This window comes from Apaloderma vittatum, unplaced genomic scaffold (assembly GCF_000703405.1).
Source record: "Apaloderma vittatum isolate BGI_N311 unplaced genomic scaffold, ASM70340v1 scaffold18313, whole genome shotgun sequence".
NCBI classification, from domain to species: domain Eukaryota; kingdom Metazoa; phylum Chordata; class Aves; order Trogoniformes; family Trogonidae; genus Apaloderma; species Apaloderma vittatum.
In genome coordinates, this window is record NW_009710027.1 from 28973 (window position 1) to 39807 (window position 10835).

General features: G+C 46.6%; 1 protein-coding gene across 1 annotated transcript; it reads right to left on the reverse strand.

The window, feature by feature from the left end:
* Positions 1 to 490: 490 nt before the first annotated feature.
* On the reverse strand, positions 491 to 9421 carry ALOX5AP (arachidonate 5-lipoxygenase-activating protein). Its single transcript, XM_009867166.1, has 5 exons — positions 9296 to 9421; positions 3722 to 3821; positions 2535 to 2605; positions 1476 to 1557; positions 491 to 845 (listed from the first exon to the last, which is right to left on the reverse strand). Exons 1-5 carry the CDS (start codon positions 9363 to 9365, stop codon positions 683 to 685), a joined length of 486 nt encoding a protein of 161 aa, XP_009865468.1. The 5' UTR covers positions 9366 to 9421; the 3' UTR covers positions 491 to 682.
* Positions 9422 to 10835: the final 1414 nt, after the last annotated feature.

Sequence of the window (10835 nt, forward strand, 5' to 3'; positions counted from 1 at the left end):
AAAGTCAAGCAAAACAAAACCAATCCCATCTTCAACACATCAGCTCATTTATGCAAGACCCCTTTCCACAGCTCTGGGAGAACAAAAATGCAGAAGCGTAAATGAGATCAGTGTCAGGAGCCTTATGCACATGAATATTTATAGAAGAAGGCCAGGCAGGGGCCAATTTGCTACCCTCCTGCAGCAGCAAATGCTCAGTCATCAACAAGTGGGAAGGAAAGGATAAGTGAAGAGGCTGGTCCATGCCTTTGCATGGGCTGGGGTGTGTGGGATGCTGGAGAAAGGCTGTGCCTTGGTGTGAGGACAACCACGGAAGCCATCGATCAGGAACAACGCCAAGAAGCTCTTGGGTTTTGGGACAAGAGCTGAGTACAACCAGTTATGAAGCAAGCATACGACACCTGTTCCAGTCATGCCATCAGGTTGCAAGCTGCGGTTTAGGGGAAAAGACTCTAAAGAATTAACTGTAAGTTGTCACCATTTCTTGCGCATGCCAAGTGCTCATGATAAGTCTTTTCTTCTGGAAGGAAAAAGTAAGGTTAAATCAAGCTACAAAGCCCATCAAGCACAAGATTTACAGCAGTCTAAAAGGGTTACGGGTTCATTTCTTAAGCAGTTGAATTATGGCTGCTTCTGGTTATCAATATAATAAGCACACTGACCCTCTCAGTGCTGCAGGGAGTTAGGGGATGAGCAGCAATGGAGAGATTGCACTGGTTATCGTTTTTATATGCATTTCAAAGTCACTTCCGAAAAAGAAGACGAGATAGTAGTTGAGTATTCCAGCCAGGGACATGAGGAACAGGAACAAAATGATGCGCTTTCCAAACAAGTAACCTGGAGTGCTGAGGAGACAGAAAGGGAGGGGAAGAAATTTGTTATTGTACATCACCTCACACAAGAAGTCCTCAGACTTTGGACTCTGCTGTTGAGACCAGGTGAAAGACCTCAGGGGCTGAGATGGAGGGAACAAATTTCTGCTCTCTCTTGCATTGCAAGCCAGCTGCAAGCTCTTAAATGCCATTTTCAGGATCCATTTGGGTCTGGATTTGGCCTCTTGTGCTCAGCATAGGTTGCTCCTTATGAAAGTGGCTTTTCAGAGGGCCTTGTATGTCTTCTCAGCCATCACAGGTTGTGAGACAATCTTGTTCCACATGTGCATAATGAGCTTTACTAACATAAAAGGATGATCTTGTGCAAATAGCAGCACAAACATGCAAATTTGTGGTGTTGCAGAAGCTATGAGCAGGAACTGCTGAAGCAGCTGCTCTGTTCCTGCATTTCCCCTGACCCCGGTGCTGCCACACCTCCCACATCTCCTCCAGCTCCTCCTGGGCACCCAGAAAAGGGGACTTTCCTGTGCCACCCCGTGCAAGTAGCTGTTCCAGGCAGCACCATGAGCTGGTGAACTGGCAGTGACCAGCTCCACTGTTACTGCATCCTGGGATCTGGAAAGAAGCTGCGTAAGTCCTTACCTCTGAGTCCTTTCCCCAAGGTAGCCCACAAAGTACTTCTGCCTCACAAACAAGTACATCAGGCCGGCAAAGGCAGCAGGAGCTGGGTAAAGGGTAAAACAAGGCGTTACAAACAGCAGCCTGAATCCCACTGTACATACTGTCCCCGTCCGCTGCCTGGAAATCTGCAGCCTTTGGTTACGGGAGGAGAGCTGGAACTAGGACAGAGACCTTTGTGTGGGTAACAGAGCACTTATCTTGCCCTCACTCTGGCTTTTCTGAAGCTTTTGTGGGTATAATCCTGCCCACAGCTGTGTCCACTTGTCTGGCCCAGCCCTAAACCTCGACACCACTGCAGAGCACACACTCGTCCCCATCAAAAACCCACGGTGGGCCGTGCAGGCTCAGGAAGGAGTATGTCAGCTCAGGGACTGTCTTCACCACCCAATAGATGCACTTCTCTGGGAGCAGGTGGAATACTGTACTTGGTCCAATACTCATTTCTGAGGAATAAAAAGGAGCTTTTCCCCCTAATTCTTGTGTTCCCCACATGTGCAGGCAAAAGCCCCTCTTCTCCTGGTTAGGAAAATCTTCCAGAAAGTACAGTCATAGACCTTAGGATCTTAACTTTAGGTAAACTCAAATTGCATTGAAGGAGATCATATTTAGAAATGCAGGTAAATACTCCTGGGCTGCCCTCAGCACTGGGAAGGGCTGGCAGCTCCAGCAATTTAATCAAATGGGCCCATTTATAGTCCCAAGGTTGAATAATGTAGCATCCAACATCCAAGGACTAAACCCCCCACCTAAAACAGAAGGATTTTGTCCATAATAGCTGTATGGGAGATGTCACTGGCCCAGACTGTCCTGAATTATGTCTGGGAACACGTCTGTCAGCATAAATCATGCCAGGAGTGTGCTGCTAATTAAACAGCATGTGAGCTGCAGGGCAGCCAGGTGAGGCAGGTTCTCCCACTGCAGGAGGATTTGGTCCCTGGAAGTGTAACCTCTGAAGTGCTTGCCATCTCGTGCTAAAAGTGGTGCAAGGTTGAAGGGAAAAAAACCATAAAAGAGTGTTACCTTGGCTGCAGAGAAGGCCAGCGCACCAGAGCACAGCGAGAAATGTAGGGTACGCGTGCCCACAGTTCTGGCTAGAAAGGAATTTATATAGAAGAGATCAGAACACAGGGAAACAGAAACAAAATCAACATGTTTCAGCAGCAAAGCATGGTGGGGTGTGAATTTGGGCTGCACTAACACCATTGCGGGTGGGCTTTTACTCCAGAGCAGTGGGAAGCCCCCAACCTGCCTGCAGCAGGCGGCAGCCGTGGGCTGGCTGGTGTGTCCACGCACAAACTTCCCGAAATTCAGCTTCCCTCTGTCCTCGCTGGGAAAAAAGATGCCTTTGTCCTGCCTGATGAGGCAAAGAAACCACATGCCTGGCACCTGTGAAAGCCACTTTCCTCCTTTAACTTGTTTGCTCAAGGCACGTGTGTAATAGACACTGTGTTCTTTATTGGCATGGAAAATCCTTGTAATTAAGTCATATTAATCCAGTTAGTGGCATTGAAAGCTGCATGAAACCAACAAAAGGAAGATCCCACAGCAAAGAGGAGTGTCTGACAGTTAACATGTCTCTTTGCAGGGGAACAGGGATGATTTCCAGCTGTCTTCTTTGGCCAGGAAGGCTTTCTGAGGGGCAAGCACTCTGCCCTTGGCAGAAAGTGCGAGGACATCCCATTCAGTTTCAAGCAGTACTTCAGAGGTAATAAAAAACATTTTTTGTTCTTTTCTTTTCTGGGTTGGAATTAATTTTCCCTCTGCTCTCTCTGAAGGGATATCAAAGACAAGAGGTACTAATATGGCAGAGAAGTGGAGAGACATGTGCCAAGGGAGCTGCCTGGGGACAGAGGCACAGGGGTTTGCATGAGCTCTGCTCCTCAGTAAGTTGGTGTCTAGCTCTTTCTTTTTGAGCCACAGTCCTCTCAGGACACCAGCTGTGCTTGTATCACACATCCAGCAATAGCTACTGAGTGGTGAAGGGATATAACACATATAAGGGCTGCAAGTCCAATATAAATACTGCAATCTGTGTCCAGAAAGGAGCTGGTTTCACCAGCAAACATACTGGAGAACCACCAGTCTAAATGCCGCTGCAACGTACACAGCAATGGAACTGCACAACAAAGTCAGGACCATAAAAGAGTTTAGATTAAACCCAAATGAAGAAAGAGATGAACCCTGCACCTCAGGGCTTGCTTACTCACTTAGCAGTGTAGACACGGTCAAAGGCAGAGGATCCTGGCCGCTGGAACCCCTTGCCATTGCAGTGTTTGCTTTCATGCTCCAGTTTGCTAGCAAAAAAAGCTGTTAAACAAACACAAAGTGTTCAATCTGAGACATAGTTTGGAGATATTGCAGGAGCTGGGCTTTATTGGCTCAGCTCTGTTCTCACAACCACCCAGGCTGTGCGGCAGGAGAGGACGTGGACGCGTGAAGGTGCAGGATGTGGCCAGCATGTTTGCTCTGTCAGTGAGGTACAACCAAATTCTCTGTGCAAGGGACTGGCGCGACGCGGCCTCAGACATCCCCACGTGTCCATACGTGACTGGCAGCAGGCTCTCATCCCTGAGCCTTGCTTCATCCCTGCGCCATGCTCCTGGCAGCCTGCACCTCTGTGTGCTTTGAGCCTCCAGTGGGAAAAAAGCGTTCCAGTCACTGCTGCCAACCCCAAATCTCACTCTGTAATAGAGCAGGGAGGCAAGGGAGTCTCTTCCCTTTTTAGTGATACCTATTTGCCAAACCAGGGACATCCTGCAGGACTGATTCATTTTCTGTTTTCCCATTGAAAACTAGGTCCTGATGGGTGATCTTTATGTATCCATATTACGTGTATCTTCCTTTTAAGCAACGGTGTTGTGCCAGGGTGTTAGCTGCTGCAGAAATGCAGCACCTCAAGATAAAGTATCACACTTGATAAACACGCTTTATCTGATGACACTAAACCAGACACCATCAATCACGTGTCTAAATAACATCAGACAGAGCTCTGACAGCCACAAACTGCATCGTGCATCCCACCTCGGGGTACCCAAAATCACTCTATTCTTTAGACTATTAGCCAAAGATATATGTATAAAAGATATCCCATCAGGAAAGATATTATTGTAACAACAGAAGTGTAACCTGATAAGCTGCAGGCTTTCATCCCTGGAATATGAAAAGTTACCTCTTTCCTCCCCTCACTGATGCTGTAAGTAGGTCTTTTGTACTTCCACCACCTCGGGGTACCCAAAATCACTCTATTCTTTAGACTATTAGCCAAAGATATATGTATAAAAGATATCCCATCAGGAAAGATATTATTGTAACAACAGAAGTGTAACCTGATAAGCTGCAGGCTTTCATCCCTGGAATATGAAAAGTTACCTCTTTCCTCCCCTCACTGATGCTGTAAGTAGGTCTTTTGTACTTCCACTGCCTTCACTAAAAGCTACTGAACTTTTTCACTTCCATTATCGAATGATTCCCTGAGTGTATACGTCCCTTCTCCAGAAAAACCCACAGTGCTTTAAGCCAGCGTCCCCACTCTGACCCAGGCTGCAGACCCTCCTGGCTGCCAGCAGCACGGTACACTGGCCGGCTCCTGGAGGACCCAGAGCAGACACTGTCCAGTGGCACAGCCACCAAGAGGTCTCAGCATCTCTATCCGTCCATCACCCTGGCCTTCAGCAAGGGGTTGTTAAGAGGCTCTAAGAGGACCTAGTGAAAGAGGCTGAATGAAAGTGCAACCAGTACAAAGCTGCAGTGATGGGAAACCACTTCCTGCAGGTCTGGGACTGCATGGGCTCACTGGGACATGTAGCATAGCCTCTCCCTTCCTTTTAGCATGTATGTGGAAGCACTATAAGATGCCACAGCTTTAAAGAAAGCCAAGAGTAAGCTATATAATATATCTCCCTCTGCACTGCTGTGTGTGCTGCCACTTCCCAAATGCCAACACGCTGCTGGAGAGAGGCTCTGCCATGCTGAGAGCCATCAGGCTGAACATAGACATGTCCAGCCTGACAGTGGTCACCAAGGACAAGAGCTGGGAAGTGCCAGTGTTGACACCCCTGGTACACAGCCCCTGGGATCAGGGCTGGGCAGGCCTGGAAGTGCTGGTTCTCCTGGGAAGGATCTGGCTGTGGAGGTCCAGGCATCTCTCCTGGAAGCTCTTGCTACCTCTGATGTGGTGTATGGATCAAAAGCCTGGGCATTAGAGCAAAGGACAGAGGTAGGGTTATCACATACACCCGCACCATGGATGCAGAGCAGGTTTTGCCTCATCTCACTTCAGAGACGTTGAGGAGCGTTGTGGAGATGGATTTCTCCTTCTGTAAACAGTAGGTGTCACAGGGAAACTGTCCTAATTTGAGCTACAACAGAACCAATTCTCCATTCGGTGATTTTCCTTTTCAGCTCAGTCTCTTCTAAGAGACTGCACTTTCTGAAGTTAACAGCATGTTTTCGCAGACAGTGTCTGCTTCTAGAAGTGATAATGCTTGATGTTTATAGTTACTACCACAGATTGGTATGCAGAATGGTTCTTGCTTATACTTGCTTCTATAGAAACCAAGGTCACTGCTAAATCTCATGTGCCAGGGGGTGCCAAGGGGTGCCAAGGGGTGCCAGGGAGTGCAATTGGGGGTATCAGGAAGTAAAAGGGTTTTAAGTGAAAATGTTGCACCAGCAGGGAGGAGAGGACAGGTAATCCAAAACTGACCAGCAAAGTATTCCATTCCACATATGTCATACTCAGTATAAAGCTGAGGAATCACTAAGGGTCAAGCTCTCTTCTTCTATGTCTGGCATCTAAGGAGGACTCTGTCCATTCTTCTGCCCTCGTTCCTGATCAATGAGTTCCCAAATCTGGTTCCTGAACCCAGTTCCCATCTGCTGTTGGGTCCTGTCTGGGAATTCTCCAGCACCTGTCCCACACCATCAGTGGTGACATGATCATCATCAGGGGAGTTTGATATTAGTTTTGTTCATATTTGTATATATTTCATTATTTTCTTACTAATAGTATTATCTTTTCTTTCTATTGTTACTGTTTCATTAAAGCTTTTTAGTTTTGTGTGTTTTTTTTTTCCCAATCCATCAGCCTCTCCTTTATTCCCTTTCTCTTCCCCTTCCAGGAAGAGAGAGAGGTTATTAGAGAGTATCTGTCACTCATTTAGTGGCCAGTCAAGCCCTAATCTTTGACAGAAACAGAAGAAAAGCACCTGACTAGGTCAGTCCAACTCTCAGAGAGCTGCCAGCATGACAGAAACCACTTCACTGAAGTGATCTTTCTCCATTGACCCAAGAAAGAGTTTAGACAACCACTTCATGTGAGGTGTCCACCTCTTAGCTAGCAAAATTTCCTGGGTCAATTACCTCCAACCCCGAATTGTGGCTGTATTTCCTCAGGATCATGTAGACCCCCAAGGTGAAGACACTGAATCAGAGGGGAACTCAGCATCTCATCATCGTATGGAGAGGGAGAGCCTTCTGCTTCAAGTGAGGTGAGGTTTTTGCCCTGGTGAAACCGGAGACTACACATGAAGCAGCATCCTATGCCATCGCTATATTTTCTGCTGTTTACAGTGAAACTCAAGGCAAGAGGGTTGTTTCACATGGTGTCATGAGATAAGTGAACCCAACAGGTCTGGAGCTGAGGGGTTTAATTCAGCTCAGCTGCACCAGGAGATGATGCCCTGAGTCTCCAGGGCTGCGCAGGCTGCCCTGAGCCTGAACTGCTGCAGCCCGACTCTGGCCAAGTTAACACACATGAGTTCAGTCCAAGCCTGGCGGTTTCCCAAGTTCATGCCAAAAGAAACTGTGTGCTGACACTCCAGCCCAGTAAGTGCTGGAAGAAGTGCAGGTTGCCCGTTCTTTCCGTAAATGCCGCTTTGCTTCCTCAATCCTAATCTGCTCAGTCATGACCACTGATTTACCCTGAAAGCTACTGAATTGCAACATCCCTCTGACGCAAGAATAAAACTTAAATCTACATGTGTGACTGTGCAGCATCCGGCCACATGAAACGTTCTGTAGAATACGAGATTCCAAACATGAATGAGGTGACAGTGAATGGACATCAGACTAGGGCAGCACCACAGCCCATCTCCAGTTTTGGGAATAAAAGCATCCACCCAAACTGCTTTCTAATCCTGCACCAGATGCAGAAAAGCATATAAACCCAAATTTACATGGTACTGACTTCACATATTTAAAGATGAACAAGGAGATTCCCGTGTGATTTGCTGAACCAGAGCCACAGCAAGAGTTCAGTACAACTGATATCCCTTGACAAGCATTTCTACCGCCTTAATTATTGAATTCATTGCATGATTGCAGTTAGGTCTTCCTAGACAGGAAGTCTGGAAGGAGGAAATTGGGTGATGCAAGGTCTGAAATCATATTTTAGGGCTCTGTGCCACTCACGCTTGGCACTCTGTCCTCTGCAAAGCATAGTGCTTGCCTATTTGTGGCAGTTGAGTTAATAATCTCACAGACAGTTTTCCATGAGCTGAAAGCGTGTGTCAGGCTGGAAGGCAAATGCCTGAGTTTCAGAGTAAAAGAAAAAAAAAAAGCTATATATATAAATTCACTTGGTTAAATAACAAGAAATTAATATTTGACACACCTTTTTTAATTGCAGTATGTGCTCTGGCCTCAGCATGCCCTATTCTGTTGATGTCACACAATCTGCATTTACCAGAAATCAGCATTGGGTTAAACAATGTGGTATTTATTGCCCATGTCAAAACTAAACCAAGCTGCATTTCTTTTTTTTTTTTTTTTCTTTTGCTCTCTATCTGGCTGCCAGGCTTATGCTGAGGCTCCCACCACTTCCCCTCTCTGCAGTAGACCAAGAATAGCCCATTTCCTAGGACGAAGCATAGGGTTTGCACTCAGTGGGAGTCTCACTTTCCTATCAAGAAGCCCTCATAGAAGATTTCCAACATTTGCAGCAGCCTCCCCATCCCACTGCTGACTCCTTCAGCCTCAGCGACCTCAGTGCAGCTGGGGCAAAACTCACTTTGTTCTCTTGATTCTGGGTAGAATTTCCTGCTAACATAATTTAAGTATTTGTAAGAGATGAGGATCAAATTAAAATGAGATTTGCATGAGAGAGAGACTTGTTGTTTTATTTAAATATCCTGAAGAATAGTAGGGAAGATAGAGGTCTGAATAAGAGCTAAAAAAAAAAGGAAACTTCTCCATTGCAGGAAATGCGCAGTGTTCTTGGGACCGCAGTTAATGGGGATTAGTTGAACTGTGGGACTTGGAGAGGCAGGAAAGCAGGAGACCTGCCTGCCCACAAATAACCCAAACAGACTCCCCTGATGAGTTTGTGCTGTTTTGCCTCCTTTGACCAGCACCATGAAAAGGTCTGACCCGTCACAGACACCCCAGGGCCACAGCCTCTGCCCACAGTGGCAGGGCTCTGGCTGGAGAGCACTCAGCTGTCCACATTAGGGACTTTAGCCAGGAAAGGAGGTGTCAGTGATCAAACCGAAATGCATATTGTCATGAGGCACCCCGGCATATCAGTCCTTTCATTAGCTGACATATGTATAACAAGCTCACTCTAGAATATCACAGAGTAGGACCACACGACTGCCGAGATACTGCACAATGGCATACAAAATTATATGCTTAGAAGACCATTTCTAAAGACAAAATCATGCCTAAGCACGCATAGGCTTATAACCAGAGACTAGCTATCCAAAGATCAGATCAGCATGCACCATCCCAAACTTTTCTCAGTTCCCTTCTAGCCCTTTAATAAATGCTTATTTTTGACTTACCATTCTGGACAACACTTATCAAGGTGACGATGACGAGCAGGACAACACTTCCCAGGGTTTCTTGGTCCATTTTGTGAGCAGGCTGTAAGGACGGAGGATGCAGCCTCGGCGGCGGCTGAGCCGTGCAAGCACAGAAGGAGGAAATGAAGGTCTTTTTTATCTTGAATCATGAAACACTTCCTATGGCTTCACAGGAGAGAGGCAGCACCCTGCGCTCGGGTGTCTGCCAGAGAAACAAAGCCCTGGACTCACTTGCTCACTCATCATATACAGGTGAAGCCCAGAGAAACAGGAGATTATATGTCTGTGGTCATGGAAAAATATCTTTTGCCCTTCCCGCACTGGAGCAAACCAGCAACCTTGATATCTAAAGTAAGGCTGAGCATTTGGCTAGCTGTGGAACAGTGGAGAGGCTGGAAGAAACCAGCCAGGCTACCAAGTGCCCAGCCACTCCACAAGGAGTTGGGAGGAGAAATAATGTTGGCGAGTCTCAGTCATCCTTCCTGGTCACAACTCTATCAGCTTTGCTGGTGAGGAGACCTCAGGTCTCCAGGTCACAAGCAACAGCTCCTGATCCATCTGGCATATGTGAATGGGCAGTGCACAAGTGCCATGAGCATCACAGGTGGCACAGAAATATATCCTTCATCACCAGGGATGGATCCTCCACCCTTCCCCCTACAAATAACTCATTGGAAGACAGTGACAGCTGCCAGCATTCAGCATTTTACAGGCTCAGACTTCACAGTTGTACCCCAATTTTAGTATTCGAAGCCCAAAACATAATTGCTGCTCTATGTTCATGCTTCAGCTTCAACACCATTATGGAGGTGGCAGAGAAGCACAGGCTGAGGAAAGTCCCACGGCTTCTCTCAGATCACTGGAAATCATCCTCATCCAAAGCGCACATCCCTTGTAACCGTTCTGCTCCCTTTGGCCTATAATCTGATGTGAAAAAGCTTTATGAAAAGTCCTTACCCTTAGCAGCAATTTAACAATAGTAAAAGCAACATTTTCACTGGACTAAGCCCTGGACAATTTTTTCCCTGTCTGTCTGTCTGTACCCCATCACATGCTGCCCAGAAGGTCTGAGTGCCCCTCAAGCATCCAAGCCATGTCTGTATAATGGTTACTGGTCTCTGGATGGGACAGAGTCTGTCAGGACTTCCCAGCAGGTGCCAAGCTGTAAAATCCATCTTATTCAATGGGTACACATTTACTGACAACAGTGGTTTTATCCTGTATCTCTATCATGCAAATTATTATCATCTGTACTGTTAGATATGGAAAACTCCCCGGTATTTTGGGTACAAGCAAATATATAAAAACATACGGGGAGGTAGGTGATTAACACTGTGCGTTGTGACCTTCTGTTAATAGAAGAAGGTTGTCTTTCTAGGGTACTTTCCCTATAGTCCACACAGTCACAACTGTGCCGAGCAGCAAAGCCATAAAATGTATCTAGGTTGAGATTTGGCCTTTTTATGAGGTCAGATGCTTCAGGACTAAAGTTCTCTTTTTCCTCACAAAATGGCCTTTT